Below are 18,786 nucleotides of genomic sequence, written 5' to 3'. Positions count from 1 at the left end.
ATGGCTATTCTGACTTTCTTCTGATGTTATCTGTGGGGGAATGTCATTAGGTAAGGCTTGTTCGCAAAAAAAAAATTAGAAAGCAACTGGAGGCAAGATTGTGCAATCAATTCTTAAGGTCAATATAAGTCTTTTTGTGGCAAGTGACCCAGATAAGTGTGGCAAGTGACTGTTTATGCATAGGTTAACTTACTGAATGGACATGAATGTGTTATTTGGCCCCTGTTTTTTCTACTTGTGACTTTATGGTTTCTTGGCCATAAGTAAATGTGGATAGGAGCAGGCTTCACTCAATGTGTATACTTGTCAACTTTAAGAGTGCTGGCCTAGATAATTAGAATACATAAAGTGGGAGAGAGGCCGCACTATGCTTAAATATATTTTTATTTTTATTTGCAAATAAAAATATATTTAAGCATAGTGCGGCCTCTCTCCCACTTTATGTATTCTTGGCCATAAGTCAATTAGGCCTAGTGTTGAGCTCATTTGCATATTTAAAATAGATTTTTCAAAGAAACTTGTAAAACAAAAATGTCACTTTTCATGTATACTTTCACTGTGTGAGGTTTGATTGTGATAGGAGTAAAGGAAAAAATAAGTCCATTAGGGTGTATTTTGGGCATATTTGATTAGTATATTGCTCATTTGCATATTCAAATTCATTTTCGAAGAAACTTCTAATACAAAATGTTTTACTTTTCTTGACTTTCATTGTGTAAAGTTTTATTGTGGTAGGAGTAAAGGAAAAAATTAAGCCTATTTGGGTGTATTTTGGGCATATTTGATTAGTGTATAGCTCATTTGCATATTCAAATTCATTTTCAAAGAAACTTGTAATACAATTTTCTTTTACTTTTCATGGGTACTTTCATTGTGTAAAGTTTCATTTTGATAGGAGTTAAGGACAAAAATAGCCCCATTGGGGTGTATTGTTGCCTGGCCTTATTGAAACACATCTCGGATTGATGAGAATTTAACATATTTCCTCAACTAGGATTTCTTAGGACTTTTAGTATGTTGTTCTGGACACCTCATAGAAATTATCTAAGCTGAAAAAAATTATTTTACAATTAGTTCTATTTTTGTCTCCAAAATGAGTTACTTTGCCTGGACTATTAGAGGCTTTTGCATCTGAACTCTTCATTATGTAACATTAATTTTACATTTGTTTTCATTTTAATTAGTGTTAATACTTTTCACACAGAATGAATGCTGAAGCCCGTCTTACACAGATATAGAGCCGTTTCTCATGGTTATGAGTGTGATATTGCTCATAAACATCCAAGTAGCCTATTTGATACAGCTTTCATTCTTCAGCTCAATCATATATTCATGACAATAAATCAGTTTGAATAAGGAAAGCGATGTGTTTGTCATAGGATCCTTTCAGTCAAAGTTATCGCAGTCATCGCATGTGCTGCACTTTGTTGTTTTATTAGTTTATTTTTGTTTGTCTGTTTACCTTTTTTATAATTGAAAAGCTAATAAAGATATAGTTTGATGAGTGAGATCTCTGTCCTTGAAAGCCAAGAGAGTAGTGCTAGAAGTCCTGGAGTGTGGTTAGTCCCGGTCCGGACCCTGGATGGGGGAAGAGAGATGCTGTCGCTTTTGTGTTCCCGCAAGAAGTGTTGTGGGTTTCTCTCAAAACCTTTGTTTCGCCGGGAAACTGTGTGTTCACTCGCAAAGAACTTGTTTGTGAGCAAAATTTGTATTTATTTAAATTTTTGGTGATCAACTTTTTATTATCTTTTTAGATATAACAAAATAACATCCGTTCGAACGATCAGACATCAGGGGGAGCAACAGACGTATCAATCATTTAGCAATCTGAAAGAAAAGGGGGAGGGGGAAAGAAGAAATGTTTATATGGTCATTCCTTTATGTAATCCAATATGTCAGAAGAAAGACACTGTCATGTTGGATCTAGGTTTAGCTGTGTTCATTCGTGCTGTTGTCCATCTACACATCACTGTAATGAGGAGGTCATGGATCCAGTGTGATGAGTCAGAGTCATCACTGAGAACACACACATCATCAGTCTGTAGTGAGGAGGACTAAACTACATGTTCATGACTTCACAGGCTGACAACAGCTGGACAAACATGTGAAGAAAAGATCCTGAAGATTCAGTGCCATCCATCTAGACATGCATATCTGTAACGTTTCAGTTAGAAACTTTGGAAATACATTTTAAAGATTATTGTGTGTCATAATCCGCATGTCCAGCATCTGGTGATTGATCATCGTTTCATGCTGACGAATAAAAAACTTGATTTCATGTGTGCTTTAAATGCAGTTAATCCAGTGATTTTTAAATTTTTTTATCTTTGCAGCCTCAGAATAAAAGTGTTTAGTAAGTAGTTTGACTATTTCTAGTAATATGACACGTGTGGAAAACACTCTTCACATTAGATTTCTAAATATTGGACTAAATAGAATATTTCTAGTTTAGCAAACATGTATTTTAAAATTGGCGTCAACTCAAAACATTTTAAACATTTCTGGAATGAAACTGACATTTAAAAACTATTAAAAACAAACTAATCATATTTTTAGGTCTTTGCATTATTATAGCCTACATAATTGATAGAAATGCTGCAGAATTGCTGGAGAATATTTATAGCCTACGTGAAATGTACTTTGCTTTTATTTGTTCTGTTTTCTACACATATTTCACCTGCACAGAAACTGTCGTCTCTCTTTGGAAAATGGGAAACACTAACTTCTGATTAAACTTCACTCGTGGCTAAACTGCAGTCTGGTGTAAATATAACTATTGATAGAAATCGTTTTTACTGAAGGATTGAAATATTATTTTTGTGTTTATTTATTTTCAATTTATCATTTAGTTTTTCAATGAATCTTCATTGTTAGAAAGTCTCCTTACTACTGTAATGAAAAGGCCCTCCTCGCCACATCATATAGCCTACATTAATACGATTTTTAAACAAAATCAACCACTTTTATGATTTATTTTTACACAAAATCTGTTGCTCCATCAATGTTCAACACAAACACATATTTTTCTCTTAGCCCCGGTGTACTTTACATTTCTACCCTAATTTGATCCCAAAAGAGTAAGCCTGACTGTCCCTTGATGAGCTGCTGTAGTGGGTCACACTAGATCTGAAGACTACTATACCCTGCTTACAACTATTAGCTGACAATGACAATATTTAATATGGCCAGAAAATGCAAGCATGAGCCAGATGTTTTCTGCCACATCTGTGTTTATACGTTCAAACAGCGGCAGAAGATTATAGATTATATGAAAACGGCTTATTTACTTATAAACTTGTGTTTATGTAAAGATATGAACAGTAAATTGGGCATTTTTGGGCATACTTTCCCATTCTTTTGCAGATTGTAAGTTAAATGAGACACTTTCTGTCATTAAAACGGAAACGTTTGATCAGATATAATTAGAAAAGTCTTAAAATAATAAAAAAAAAAAAACGGTTCGTGATGTAATTTTTTTGTTTATTAAATTAATTATTAATGAAATATTAGGCCTTTTTGCAAATCAGCGAAGATGTAGGGTTGTGTTGTATAATTATAAACCCTTCTCTAGGAGCGCTGCTGAGACCGGAAGTTTTGATTCCTCACACTGATGACGGTTTCCGGTTGGCTGGATTTGAATGTTGAGTGCGCTGAGCTGATGGTCTAAAGCTTATACACTTCTGCTTATTTCACTGAAGAAAAACCTCGCTTTTATAAGGTATGTTGAACAAACAAAACATGTTGGCTAAAGCTGAACTTCTGTTCGGTTTGTTAGTAAGTGTGTGCGTTTGTCACATGCTCGATTGTTTAAACCACACACATGATCAGAAACGTTAGACATGTGTTCACTAAGATATCAAACGCTCATAAATGTTGTAATTTGTTATGTTTAATTCTAGTTTTATGTTATATTAATATTTATTATCTATTATTGCATAGATTTCCAGCTTTAGCAATTTTGTATTAGTTAATGTTGTGTTGTATTGTATAATACTGCTATAATTGTACTCGTTTTTTTTTACAGTTAGTGTATTCATAATATATTTAATATTTTATTAATTTTATTCATCTATTTTAATGCAAACACATAATTTTACTCGTTTTTAAAAGTGAATGTATTGTATTTATCCTATATTTTATTCATCTAGTGTATTGTATTCAACATATATTTAATATTTTATTCATTTTATTAAATGCAAACATAATTTTACTCGTTTTTAAAAGTGAATGTATTGTATTTATCCTATATTTTATTCATCTAGTGTATTGTATTCACCATATATTTAATATTTTATTCATTTTATTAATCCATTTCAATGCAAACACAATTTTACTCATTTTTTAAAAAGGAAATATATTGTATTTATCTCGCATCTAATATTTTTTACATTTTATTCATCTATTTCAATGCAAAAACAAATAATTGTACTCGTTTTTTTAATGTTAAAGTTTATTATTTCATAAATAAAGTTAATGTAGTGTATTCAACATATATTTAATGTTATTAATTTTATTAATCTATTTCAATGCAAACACATAATTTTACTTGTCTTTTAATAGTTAATGTATTGTATTCACCATATATTTAATATTTTATTAATTTGATTAAAGGCAAACACACAATTTTACTCGTTTATTAAAAGTTAATGTATTGTATTCAACATATATTTAATATTTTATAAATTTTATTCATCCGTTTCAATGCAAAAACAAATATTTGTACTCGTTTTTTTAGAAGTTAATGTAGTGTATTCGACATACATTTAATATTTTATAAATTTTATTAATCCATTTCAATGCAATCACATTTTACTCGTTTTTTAAAAAGGAAATATATTGTATTTATCTCGCATCTAATATTTTGTACATTTTATTCATCTATTTCAATGCAACGTGTTACGTGACCTCAGGAGTGTGTCGTGTTCAGGAGCCGATCCGCAGTCTTCCGGTGGCGATGGATCCCGGGACCGTGTCTCTGTTTCAGAGGGTCTCAGAGAAGCTGGGCTGGGACAGAGACGGGGGTCTTGATGAAGCTGAAGAGAAGGTCAGTGCTTATAATCAACATGTACGTCTCTTACAAAACAACCCGTCTCACCAGAGCCTGTCCTTCTCTCCCAGCTGAGGAAGAGCCTGAGGAAGAGCCGGCGTCCAGCGCTGGGCAGCTCGGGGAAGGAGAATCAGTCTCCAGAGGAACACCTACTACTGACTTCAGATGATGAAGACTTCGATCAGTGTAAGACTGCGTCCCAAAGCACACACTTCCCCACTGTACACACTTCCCCACTGTACACACTTCCCCACTGTACACACTTCCCCACTGTACACACTTCCCCACTGTACACACTTCCCCACTGTACACACCGCCGTTCAAAGGTTTGGGGTCGCTAAGAGTGTTAATGTGTTTAGAAGAAGTCTCTTCTGCTCACCAAGGCTGCATTTATTTGATTAAAAATACAAGCAAAACACAGTAATATTGTGAAATATTATTATAATGTAAAACATCTGTTTTCTATGTGAATATACAGTAAAGTGTAATTTATTCCTGTGATCAAAGCTGCATTTTCAGCATCATTACTCCAGTCTTCAGTGTCACATGATCCTTCAGAAATCACTCTAATATGATGATTTGATGATCAAGAAACATTCATTATTATTATCAATGTTGAAAACGGTTAAAGAAATCACTACTTTTATTCATCAAGGATGCATTAAATTGATCAAAAGCTACAGTACAAATGTATAATGTTACAAAAGATTCTGTTTCAAATAAATTAAATAGAACTTTCTATTCATCAAAGAATCCTGAGAGGTTTTCAACACTGATAATAATGGTAAATGTTTCTTGATCATCGTCATCATTAGAATGATTTCTGAAGGATCATGTGACACTGAAGACTGGAGTAATGATGCTGAAAATTGAGCTTTGATCACAGGAATAAAATGTATTTTTAATCAAATAAATGCAGCGTTGGTGAGCAGAACAGACTTCTTTTAAAAACATTAAAACTCTGAGTGATCCCGAGCGTCTGAACGGCGGTGTCGTGGAGAAAGGCTCTAGCTGTGTCTGAACGGCGGTGTCGTGGAGAAAGGCTCTAGCTGTGTCTGAACGGCGGTGTAGTGGAGAAAGGCTCTAGCTGTGTCTGAGATCAATAGGCACTGATTTTGAATAAGTAATTACTTCACGATCGTTAGAGTATGTGCCATATAGTATGAGTGTAATCTGGACACACTACACTCACCAGGTTGTCATTGTCATGTGATCGACCAGCAGTGATTGTGTCGCTTCACTGCCGTTCAGAAACCCTGTCCTGTTGCCTCATGGGATAGTAAAGTGTCCATCAGATGAACACTTCAGAATCTCATGAATTTTGTGTTTGATTTTTATTTCTCCAGTTCTTGCTGCAAAGGCTACACCAAAATCCACATTAAAGCAATCTGCATCAGCGGCCCAGAAGCCTAGGTGAGCATTTATATATATTTGAAACATACTTTACTATGCTAGCATGATAGCACCTAGCAGGCAGAGGGACTGTTCTGCTTTCTCCATGTTCATCTGTCTTCAGTGTGTGAGGTTGCTGTTTGAGCGTGAACAAGCCCTGAGTTCTTCTCTATATCAGTGTCAGTGTTTCTGAACTCCTGAAACGCCTCCATTGTAGTCTTGAGTTTCTCCGAACTCAACGTCACAATATTCCTCATTATAATTAATATGCAGAATAAAGGGGCGGGGCCTGGTTGAGTTAGTTAGTAGTGTGTTAAACTGCCGGTTATGGGAAGGGGCGGGACATTTCCCAAACACACTCGAAGCGCTCGACCAATCACAACACACTGCTCCAGCCGACTAATCAGAGCACAGTGTGTTTTTCAGAAGGAGGGGCTTCATAGAGACAGGAACTAATCAGGGGTGTGTTTCCCGTACAGCGCTGTAACTCACTGCTTCACAACCAAAGAAATCAGCTAGCTAGTCACGACTGTTTCCTGAAACCGTACTGTTGCAAATGGGTCGTTCAATCACGCTGGTTAATGATGTCACGCACGTGGTGGAGTAATAACTACTTTTAATGAATCTGTTTGAGATCTAATTAACACTAGATGTTTTGCTATAAATTACAGACATGACATCTGAGGACTATCTCTCATTTTTCTCAGTGATTTTGATTCTCAGATTTATTTCCAGATTCAATCATAGGCTCGTTCTTACGCACTAGAGCTCGTTCACACACGCGCACTCTTCAGAAACAACGCTTTAAATCTCTTGACAAACTAAACGACTTAACTCACATTTGTATGTATTCTAATAAAAGACACAGATTGTACTGAATGTCAGCTTGCTTATTTTGCTCAGGATAAGGATGTATTGAGTCCACATGTCATGTAAACTAGAAACTCTGCTTCTAACCACAGGAGAGCTGTCGTACACACACATAACTCTGCGATGATGTTTGAGAATGTTCGTTAGAAAGATGGTTTCGGGAAACACCGACTCGTTGAACTGCTGATAACGGCTGAACTTGCGACTAAAGTTGGCTAACGATGCTTTCGGGAAACACAGTCCAGAGCGTTCCTGACAGACTGGGAAGAGAGGAGCTGCAACAGTGGAGAATATGAGGAATAATCAACATTCAAGCAGGAAAACCTGTTCTAGTAGAGCCTGAAACTAGACCTCGCTATAACGCACAATAGATCCTCTTTAATAGTGTTATCTACTGACTGATGTTTTATAAAAGCAATAAAGCTACGGTCACATAATATCACTGTCTTTCAACTGTTCAAGGGTCTTTCATCCAGTCATTTCGATAGGAATCCTTGTGTGCGGGAGTTTCGCGTGCGGGCGAAGGATTTCCCCAATGCAGATTTCACACTGGGTTCATTCACATGGCCGCCCTGACCATCAGAAAACTGCTTGATCTGAAACACTGATTTCTGTGTGAATTGTGCTGTAATATAGACAATAGACCATAACGCTTGGAGGCCGTAGAGATTATGGTGAATATAGAGACTCCCTGCTTGCTGTGCCTATACTCTATATTCACTATATTCACATCATGACATCACATCAAACTAAATCACCTTTTTTTCTTCCTAGAGAACCGATTCCAGGTTTGTCTTCAGATAGTGATGATGAATTTGAAATATGTAAGTTCTTTATCAACCGCTTTCAAATCAAATAAGATGTTTTACACCATTTTTACATTTACAAATTTGTTCTTTCCAGTTTTGAATCGAGTGAAAACCCCGAAGACCAAAGGCCGATCTCAGTCAGTGAGCAGCAGTGATGACAGGTCAGTGTACACTACAGCTCTTCAGTATACCAGCACTCGTCATACCTGTCAATCATCAGTTATTATTATCTCACCCCTCAGTCTGAAGCGCTTCATAGTGGACATCATTTCATCTGATGATGATTTTGTCGCTGAGAGGAAGCCTTCTTCCGCTATTAAAGGTATGCTCATCTTTGAGTTTGCTTACAGTCACCATGAAATCAAAACTGACAATCTTATTTTTTAATGGCATGTTAGCAGTATTTATGTATCGGTGCACATCATCATTATTGTGTTAAACTCATGTTCCTGGTAATCTTCAATCAGAATAACTTCCCCTCCCTCTATCAGCGACATCTCTTTTCCTACATCTGTTCTTGTTCCAGAGACACATTTAATAAGATTATGCCTGAAAAGGTTTTGGATTTTTTTTTATCATATGTTAATTTTAAAAAATCTTTTATAATATGACTTGCTGTTTTTGTTTGTATTGTTTTTATTGTATTTATATGATATTTGTATTTTTGTAATAAAATTTTTGCCATGAAAATAGCTTTGAATGCTGACATGGCATTAAATAAAATAATCTGAATCTGTTCTTGTTCCGGAAGTGTTTCGCTTGGATGTACGTCACATTAGGGAAGAAAAGATACATTTCTGTGTCTTGCCAACTTTGAAATGCACAAACTGCACATCATATCTCAGTCTTTGTATGCGTGCCGACAGCTGAACACACAACCCTGTGGTCAATCATTCTATCCCTTAAAACTACAGATGCACCGATATTTCTACGCGATTTCAATCGTGTGTTTGAGACTGTCTTTGGTTCACAGCAGTTTTAAGGAGAAAATACTCAGCAATGCTGTCGACTTATGAATTTACACATGCTTTGACTTAAAGCATATTAAAAACACCACATAGACACATAAACTACATTAAAAGCTGGATTTTCACCACAGGGGGACTAATATAAATTGGATTTGCTTCTGATGTCTAGCCATCATATTTATAAACGAATGCTTATTTGAGTCTGATCATTTTATTGAATCTTTTGATCCGGTTCTGAAAACCGTTCTGAATTATTCATTCATGAATCACACACCACTGTTCCTTTAATATAACATAGCCACTATATCAAGTTTTTTTAATTTTTTAATTTTTATATATATATATATATATATATATGAACCCTGTTCTGTTGCTTCTGTACAGGGAAAGCCAAGCCTGCTAGAACTCCTAAATCCGTCCAGAAGAGCGAGAGACGTCCCCCGTCCCGCTGTGATCCTCCAGTGTTCCTGAGTGACAGTGATGAGGACAGCAGTGCTGTGATCAGGAGCACCTGGAGGACCAGACTCACCCGAGAGGACAAGCCTTGTGTCCCGGCGGTGACTGTGACTCCCAGCGCTAGAGACGACACCGGGAGCTCTGAAGAGGAGTTCCAGTCCTTACTGGACCGGGTCCGGCAGAACCAGTCTCTCGCAGGCAGAGCTCAAGCCAGCCCGAGGACGCCTGCAGGTACAGCTCACACACACACACACACCAGCACAGTCTGCTTCTCTCTCATGAAGGAGTGACGCACAACAGTGACCAGTGTCGGGGAGAGTTACTTTGAAAAGGAATGCATTACAATATTGCGTTACTCCCTTAAGAAGTATTGTGTTAAGGCCTGTGCACACCGGGGCGGTTATTGCACGCGCTTATCATCAGCGTTTTTCAGCACGTCTTTGTGTTCACACCCAAGCGATTTTCACTGGCGATGCGGCGAGTGATGCTTCACTCTCTGAATCCTATATGATCTGCGATTCCTCTCCATAACTCCTCCCTCTTCTCAAGGTTTTTGTAACTTCTGTGGCGTTTGTCATAAAGTTCTTTGAGTTCAGACACCAGCAGCTCTACATTCATCTGGCCTCGTTGCATCTTCCTCTTCGTCGTCGTCTTCGATCAGTGTGTGCTCGGCAAGATCGTTTAATGCTTGAGCTCCACCAAGTACCATAGATATAATATTTATTACGTCTATGCCAAGAACTGTAACTTCAGCAGCTCCAGGCACGTGAACAAAAGCGCTAATCTCATTGGTCGGACAGTGTTTAACGTGGCGCGTCAATTGTTTCGTTTTTTACAAAATTACGCTTTTACGTCTGACAAAACATCTGCGGGAGAACACTTTACCAATAAACCCCCAAAAATCTATGGTTATTTGTGCTTATGGTTTGACTAAGTCATGGAAGGTCAGAAGCAAGTACATTGGTCAATAAAGTGAGATTAAATGAATTAATTTTTTTTATTTAACATATTTAGTTATTGGAGGTTTGCATAGTATTCTGATTCTGCATCGGACAATGTCAGTAAAGATTACTGTGACTTCTACCTTCAGTAAAATGGTCCGGAAAAATGACCTCAGGTGATACTGATCACGTGCAAATACACCCGCTGTAAATATGTACGTAAATATTCCATCATTTCCTGTTTAAAAGTAGTTTTCCGCGTTTTTTCAAGTATGGAGACGCTTGAAGCGTTCAGTTGTGTTCTAGACGCTGGGATAAACTCAAGTGTTTTACACACACCATCAGATCCGAGAGAAGACCGACAGCACTTGTCAGAGGCACGAAACATCTTTTAGCGTTGGGTAAGTGTCTATTACCAACACAATCCACTCTGAAGTTAATACATCGTTCAACTGGACCATAACTGTTTTATATAAATATAGGTTTTATGTGTTTGCACACATGATATCAGGAAGCAGCGTAATACACACATGACGACAGGAGTGACCGTGGTGTGTTACTCTCCCACTTCTGCTAGTTTTACTGAGATCTCTTATCCCGTGTGAATCGGCCTTTAAAGAGGTGGTTGATTATGATTTGACTTTTCTAACTTTAGTTAGTGTGTAATGTTGCTGTTTGAGCATAAACAACATCTGCAAAGTTACAACGCTCAAAGTTCATAGCAAAGGGAGATATTTGCTTTTACAGAAATCACTTTAAGGACTACAACAAACGGCTGGTAGAGACTACACCACATTCCTCCCGGGTTAGTCACATCACTAACCCTAGAATTAGCATAAACCCGCCCCCGGAACGCGATTTATAGATTATCAAGACAGAATATTCTAATCAATGCCTAGAAGATAACTACACATCAGCAACATAACCATTCATCAACTAACCATTCAGAAATGTCCTGTTGCTTCTACATGTTGTCACTTCTTCTTGAGTCTCTCCATCATTGTCCGACTTTGGTTTGAACATAAAAGGCTAAACGTCTTTGAAATGTTCAATGCATGTGTGTGTGAGGTAAAAGGACACGAGCTCTTGAAGCTCCGCCCCCTGTGCTGGGAGCAGCAGCTCATTTGCATTTAAAGGGACAGACACAAAAACGGTGCGTTTTTGCTCACCCTCAAAAAGTGACAATATTAACATGCTATATAAAAATATCTGTGGGGTATTTTGTGCTAAAACTTCACACACACACTCTGGGGACATCAGAGACTTATTTTACATCTTGTGAAAAGGGCATTATGCCACCCCTTTAATATTACAGACGTCCTGTGTTAAAATTACATTACTCCATCTACCCTGGTTAAGCTAATCCCGTCTGAATAGGGCTATATTAAGGATTCGCAAGCACATTTATAGAGCAGGGTTGATTGATATGTGCTGTGTGTACAGAGACGGTTTACTGCGTTTATCGTTTACATTCAAATTTGCACATTTAACTTGTGCGCAAAATTGGAATATCACATAAAACTTTTGCGAATAATAAACAATTTGTCCAAGAGAACAAAATCGTCACTTCCTGGGAAACTGGTGCAAAATATCAGTAATAAAACGAAGTTTCTGCAATCTGGCTCTTTCCCCTCCATCATAAATGAGTGTGTCTCAGAGCATCAGACGAAACACAATAACCGCTGTCATGTTCTCTTGCGTTCGGATGCTGGTGTTCGGGAACACACCTGTGTGAGACGCTTCTGGAGGGAATTAAATAGACCTAATTAAACCAAATCATTCTGATGACGGACTTCGGCTCAGGCGTTTCAGAGTTTTAGATCGGTAAGGTTTTAAATGTTTCTAAAATAAGTCTCTTCTGCTCACCAAGGCTGCATGTATTTAATTAAAATTACAAAAAAAACAGTAATGTTGTGATTTGTGAAATATTATAATTTAAACCTTCTATTTTCTATGTGAATATATATATATATATAGTAAAGTGTAATTTATTCCTGTGATCAAAGCTGAATTTTCAGCATCATTACTCCAGTCTTCAGTGTCACATGATCCTTCAGAAATCATTCTAATATGATGATTTGATACTCAAGAAAATATGAATTTGGTGAGCAGAAGAGACTTCTTTTAAAAACATAAAAAATTGAACCGATCCAAATCTTCTGACTGGTAGTGTAGTGTAGTTCACAGCAGTCATTATATCTGAATGATTTCCAGCTATAATTGCAAACTGAACTAAGTATTCTTATTTTATTATGTTCTTGTTGTTTTCTCTCTGCATGTAGAACCCAAACCACGACCTCCCTGTTTGTCGACACCATCTGCCGTGGGTAAGAGAGCTGGTAACCCAGCACCAGGTAAAGGTGCGTCAGTAACCCAGACCCCGGTGCCCCAGAGTCCTGTCATCAGACCCGTGAGCCGAACCGAACCCAGAGCTCCTCCCAGCAGCAGGTACTGATGAACCTCCACATCTGAGCGCCACACACTCGTCATCAGGGTCGGGGGTCGTTCGGGTTTTTCACGATACCGGTGTCAAATCGACACTAAAAAAAAAGAGCCTCAAAACGATGGTGGATGACGTTAAAGGTGCAGTGTGTGATATTTAGGAGGATCTGTTGACAGAAATGCAATATTACTTTTTATCCTTGAAAAGAAACCTAATTTCTGAACTGGCTACTCTGCTGTCTCAGACGACGACATCACTTCCTGTCGGCCATCGTAACTTCTGTTGGGTGCATTTCGCAACCTTGCCACTAGATGTCACTAAAAATTATCACACTGCACCTTTAAGTGGCACAGAAATGAGGCACCGAAATCTGCGTTTTGATTCGGCCCGGTTACATACCGGTTCATTATTGGCACCGGGTTTCGGTACCCCAACCCTACATGCCGCCAGCACTGGATGATGACGCTCATACGCTTCTGTTCCCGTTTGCCAGAGCGCTGGTGTGTAAAACTCCCGGATGCTTCCTGCAGTCTCTGGCTGATCCGGGATCATCCTCGTTCTGCCGAAGCTTCAAACAGAAGAAAGAGGAGCTGACCTGCAAACTCTTCCAGCTCTACAACACCAGCGTGTTTGACAGTCAGGTACATGTGAACTAGGGCTTTGACTTTTGCCCAAAAATCATATTCGAAGTTCGTTTGTTTATTAATATTTGAATATTTATTAATAATATTTTGACCATTAAAATTCCTTCAGTAAGACCTATTTTAGTATCAAACTTAAGTTGTATATGTTCTGTCCACCAGAGGGCAGTGTATCAGTCGATGTCAATAGGCAGGCAATGATGTTTTCAGAAGAAAAACAGTCACAACTTTTTTTTTTTATTATTAAAAAATGGACTTTGTCCTTACTCGTGATCGAAAACCAACAGTCAATTGGTTTACTCTTAAGCTGTTTATGACCTTATGGCGATAAAGGGAAATGGTTTAACGTGTTTACATGATCACACACGTTGTCGGCTTAAGCGTTATCGGGTTAAGAACGAGCATGTAAACGCACTCCATGTCAGCCGTGGCAATGTATCGATCAACCACTAATCCAGAATATTAAAGAGACCTGAGGGTGACCTCTGACCTGAGCCAGAAATCAACCATCTGCCACTGCATAATAACATGCTTTAACCTTCATTCCCTTGCACTTTGTAACACATCTTTCCCTCGCGGGTCAATTTCTTTCATAAATTATACTTTTTTCAATCATACTCACTGGTAACTAGTCACAACACTTTTAGGCTTATTTACACCGTTCCAACAGACACTGACCAACGGCGACAACCACCAGATTCACACAGAATGCGTTCTAAAACGAAACCCTGAAGATGCAGGGCAGAGGAATGGGGAATAAAATGTCTCTGGTTGTTTTAAAATCATTACTTTCAAAGATGACTTCCCTCCCCTCAGCTTCCCACGGACATGTCTGTCACATGGAACAAGAAGATGCGTAAGACAGCGGGGTATTGCGTCTCGGGCCAGGAGCGCGGCACAGGGACACGATACGCCCGCATCGAGCTGTCCGACAAAGTGTGCGACTCTGCAGGTGCTTGTCTTCGCCGTTGTAAGATACTCAACAGCTCCACAGAGGCTTGGCAGTAAACATGTGTCTCCTCCGACAGATCGTCTACGGGACACGCTGGTCCATGAGATGTGTCACGCTGCCACGTGGCTGATAAACGGCGTTCGTGACGGCCACGGGCCCTTCTGGAGGCTTTATGCCCGTAAAGCAATGCTGGCTCATCCCGAGCTCCCGATGGTGAGCCGCTGCCACAGCTACGACATCAACTACAAGTACCAGTACCAGTGTAACCGCTGTAACAACTCGTGAGTACTCAACTCTCCTGCTTTTTGCTGCTATTGGGCATGTTTTTATGGTACTGTCACATTTACCTTTTTTATATATATATATATATATTAGGGGTGGCACGGTACATGAAAAAACATCCGAACCGTTCGGTTCGCTTGTCTCGGTTCGGAGCGTGTGTGCGTCGCACGGTTCGACGCATGCGCAATGTAGCCTCGTGCCCGTGCTAATACAATGCTAAATCAGATGTATGTAGAATAACATTATGATGTCCCGCAATCGATTTAAATAGTACACTGGGTTTACTTAGACATTTAATGAGATCTACTCCACTATATGTTGTTTTTTCACGTGAATAAATACATAGATCGACTGTTTCACGTATGTACTTTAATGGTCCAGTGGCAGAACTTTTGCCAAGCGTGTCAGAGGTTCTGAGTTCTATTCCTCACTCGTATATATATATTTTTTTTTTTATCAAAACCGATTGTTTATCAGTGGTTGTAAATCAAGCAGGGACAGATTTGTGTGAATTTTGTTTTGTGTTATCACCGAAACGAATAGAGTCTCCTCAACGGATTGAAGCGCGCGTCCGAGTGAAGACTGTGCGGCGTGTGTGCGAGCCACAAGAGAACACTGTATCAGCGCCACTGATCGCAGCGGCAACGAGCACTAAAAAAACTAATTTCAGGGCTAGATTGCTTTTTATTTAACAAACGAACGAAACGAATAATTTGCTAGTTAACTGGAGATGTTTTATTTATTTGTATTGGTACATCCGTGCCGCGAGATATCAACCCTGGCAAAAAATGGTGGGTAGGCCTACATGTCCCACCCGCAAATTACGCCTATGATGACGAGACACGAGGAGAAAATGACAAAGAACTGTCCGACACAGCCCACGTAGCTCTCACTACAGATGGATGGACCTCCAGGGCCACTGAAAGTTTCCTCACAGTGACCGCTCACTCACTATTACTTCAAAATGGGAAATGAGAAGCTGCGTTTTGCAAACATGCCCCATTTATGAAATAAATAAATAATTAGATAATTAAGCTATATATCAAATGTTGAAGCACATTTTTGGAGTGTTAAAGATTAAAAGAAAAAATAACAAGAACCGTACAGAACCGAAAAACCGTGACCCTAAAACCGTGATCCGAACCGTGGGTTTTGTGAACCGTGCCACCCCTAATATATATATATATATATGTATATGTCGATAAAAAAACTGAGAAAGGACACCGTTTCCATTACCTGATGTTATGCGACTGAAATCATTCCAGACATCATGGCAACGGATGTTAGTAGGTTTACATATATCTCAGCCGCCGCACTAGCCATTATTGTTAACTGAAGGAGACGTGTGTGTGTGTTATTCAGAGCGACACATGAGGTGTTACTGGGTGTTTCTCCCTAATTTCTGCTTCAAGCTCTTGATAAATTGTGGCATTTCTTTGTTTAGAATCCAGAATTCCTGTAATTCCTTTGTGTTTTATGAGTTTAATGAAGAAATCTGTCTGGTCTTCTGTCCAAGCATACTGCCTCATCTTTAAAGAATGATCATGTGACTTATGTGCGTCAGGTGACCTGTAAATGCAATTTTATTTACGTTTCAACAAATATATTTTTAAATGAGACATTAAATATTTGGGAGCCTAGAATTTAATGTAAATATATATTTTGTGAACATAAATTCAAAACACACAAGTGTACATACAACACAATAAATTCAAAAGCTATGCAAATGAGTACAAACAGTACACATTTAAAACCTACACACAAATGTACATCGAGTACACATACATATAATGTATATACAGCACACAAATTCTAAATGAAATTACAAAGAAGAAATTACAGTGGCTGTAGTATTTCTATTTTAAAGAAGTTGCCAAATATGAAAGATTAAGTAAATATCATTTGGCCAATATTAAACCAGGATTTGATCTGCTGTAAAGTGTAACAACAATCACCAGGCCGTCGGCGCCTCTGCAGGCATTGTTATAATACATCATGTACACAAGATGATTGTCTTTATTATATTATATTGTGAATTTTAAGTGTTTTTCTATAAAACTATAATATGATTACTTGATTTCGATACTTTATTTGAAACTATTATTATTGCCTCATTGTTATTTAATATGTATTTTTAAGCCCAATTTATACTTCTGCGTCGAACTCACGCCGTAGCTACGTCGTAGGCTGTGTGTAGCGCGCGTACCCTGACGTGCACCTCTCCAAAAAACTCTACGCGGACGCAAGCGCTGTGATTGGTCTGCTAGGACCACTCCCTCGGGTTTCACATGCTCCCTCTGCAAGTGTAATTGCGTGTCAACGCGGACAACGACGCAGAAGTATAAATGAAAACCAACACGTTGCCTACAGCGTAGAGGCTCCGGCGTAAGTCCTACGCAGAAGTATAAATCAGCCTTAAGTCATTGTATGCTTGGGTTTATTTTTTTTATCACAAAAAAAGCAATTACTCAATAACTCGACAAATTAACCGACAAAATAGTCGCTCGATTAATCGCCAAAATAATCGCTCGATTACTAAAATAATCGCTAGTCTGGCTCGTGCTTGATCCTGCACACATGGATGACTGCCTCTAATAGTGTGTGTTTCTGTCCCTCACAGGATCGGCCGCCACTCTAAGTCTCTGGACACCACGAAGTTTGTGTGTGCTCTGTGCACCGGACAGCTGGTGTTGCTGACGCCCTCGAAGCCGCGCGCGCCCGCACCCTTCGCCAGCTTCGTGAAGGAGAACTACAGCTCAGCCAGACAGGAGCTCGCAGGACAGGGTCACGCAGAGGTCATGCGCAAACTCAGCGCCGACTTCGCCAGCAAGACACGTCTCAGTCAGAGCTGATCTCTGATAACACACACACACACACACACACACACACACACACGAATCTCAAATACCTCCAACCATAGTTTGAGTTGTTCATATGCAGTGTCAACTTACTTGAAATATCACTTCAGTTTTACTTGTTTTATACTGTGAAATGATTTTATTCTGGATAAAGGCCACAGAGGCCTGATGACATGAGCCGTGTTCGTTTACTCCTGTCTGCTGTTAAACCTCGAGACCGAAGGGAAGTGTGTGATCCTCTTTATCTGTGTCTGTGTGTCTCGTTGGCTAGTTATGCCTGTCTTCTGCTGTATTTGTGTTTGGATGTGTCTATTTTATTTTTTTCAGAATAAACAATTGAGTTATTTAATTCTCCTTCGTTCCTCTTTATTCTGTGCACATTACTGAATATAAACAGATGTTGAGGTACTCTGCTCACCAAGGCTGCCTTTATTTGATTGATTATTTGAACATTGTGAAATATGTTTTAAAATAACTCGTAATGTATAGTAAAGTGTAATGTATTCCTGTGATCGAAGCTGAATTTTCAGCATCATTACTCAAGTCTTCATATCAGTGTCACATGATCCTTCACAAATCACTCTAATATGATGCTCAAGAAACATTTATGATTATCAACAATTGTGCTGCATCATATTTCTGATTTCTTCATATTTCACAGTTCAGAAGAACAGTGTTTAATAGAAATCTTTAGTAACATTGTCACCTTTGATCAAAAATAAAATACTGAATAATTAAAAACTGGGCAAGGAAATAAATTGACAATAAAAGTCATCACCAGCTTAATACAATTTATTTTATTTTAAATAATACTTAAATAGCATCTCAAATATACTTAAATACAAAACATATGAAACCAGTTGTAAAGGTATACGGTGCATAAAGGAAAAACACGAGCACAGATCACAGTAGCGACGCGTTTACTAGAACTGCAGTGTGTGTGTGTGTGTGTGTGTGTGTGTGTGTGTGTGTGAAGCCCAGGCACAGAGAAGTGTGTGTGTGAAGCCCAGGCACAGAGAAGACATCCCTGAAGAAGATCATCGTTCAACAGGTTTAATCAGTGATATATGCTCTAACAAGGCAGAAACATAAATATAAAGTACGCCTATAATATATATATGAGTGAA

At 38.4% G+C, this 18,786-nt stretch overlaps 1 protein-coding gene across 2 annotated transcripts; it reads left to right on the top strand.

Annotated features, from left to right (window-relative positions):
• Positions 1-3,634: 3,634 nt before the first annotated feature.
• On the top strand, positions 3,635-18,006 carry gcna (germ cell nuclear acidic peptidase). 2 transcript variants are annotated; one of them, XM_082178353.1, is made up of 13 exons: positions 3,635-3,718; positions 4,928-5,044; positions 5,119-5,233; positions 6,394-6,460; positions 8,084-8,133; positions 8,213-8,279; positions 8,361-8,440; positions 9,471-9,773; positions 12,766-12,931; positions 13,420-13,567; positions 14,384-14,519; positions 14,596-14,800; positions 17,422-18,006. In XM_082178353.1, exons 2-13 carry the CDS (start codon positions 4,955-4,957, stop codon positions 17,651-17,653), a joined length of 1,659 nt encoding a protein of 552 aa, XP_082034479.1. In that variant the 5' UTR covers positions 3,635-3,718; positions 4,928-4,954; the 3' UTR covers positions 17,654-18,006. The 2 variants fall into 2 exon arrangements, with proteins under 2 accessions (XP_082034479.1, XP_082034478.1); XM_082178352.1 differs by having other exon boundaries at positions 4,911-5,044.
• The last annotated feature ends 780 nt before the right edge of the window (positions 18,007-18,786 follow it).

This window comes from Leuciscus leuciscus, assembly GCF_965113295.1.
Source record: "Leuciscus leuciscus genome assembly, chromosome: 8".
NCBI lineage: Eukaryota > Metazoa > Chordata > Actinopteri > Cypriniformes > Leuciscidae > Leuciscus > Leuciscus leuciscus.
This window is presented reverse-complemented; position numbering and strand designations above follow the sequence as displayed.

What these genes read in the sequence shown, in the direction of transcription:
- gcna (XM_082178353.1), top strand. Translation starts at nt 4,955, where the DNA reads ATGGATCCCGGGACCGTGTCTCTGTTTCAGAGGGTCTCAGAGAAGCTG. An exon ending in TCAGCGGCCCAGAAGCCTAG is followed by an intron (nt 6,461 to 8,083) that starts GTGAGCATTTAT and finishes TTTTCTTCCTAG; the next exon opens with AGAACCGATTCCAGGTTTGT. An exon ending in GCCTTCTTCCGCTATTAAAG is followed by an intron (nt 8,441 to 9,470) that starts GTATGCTCATCT and finishes GCTTCTGTACAG; the next exon opens with GGAAAGCCAAGCCTGCTAGA.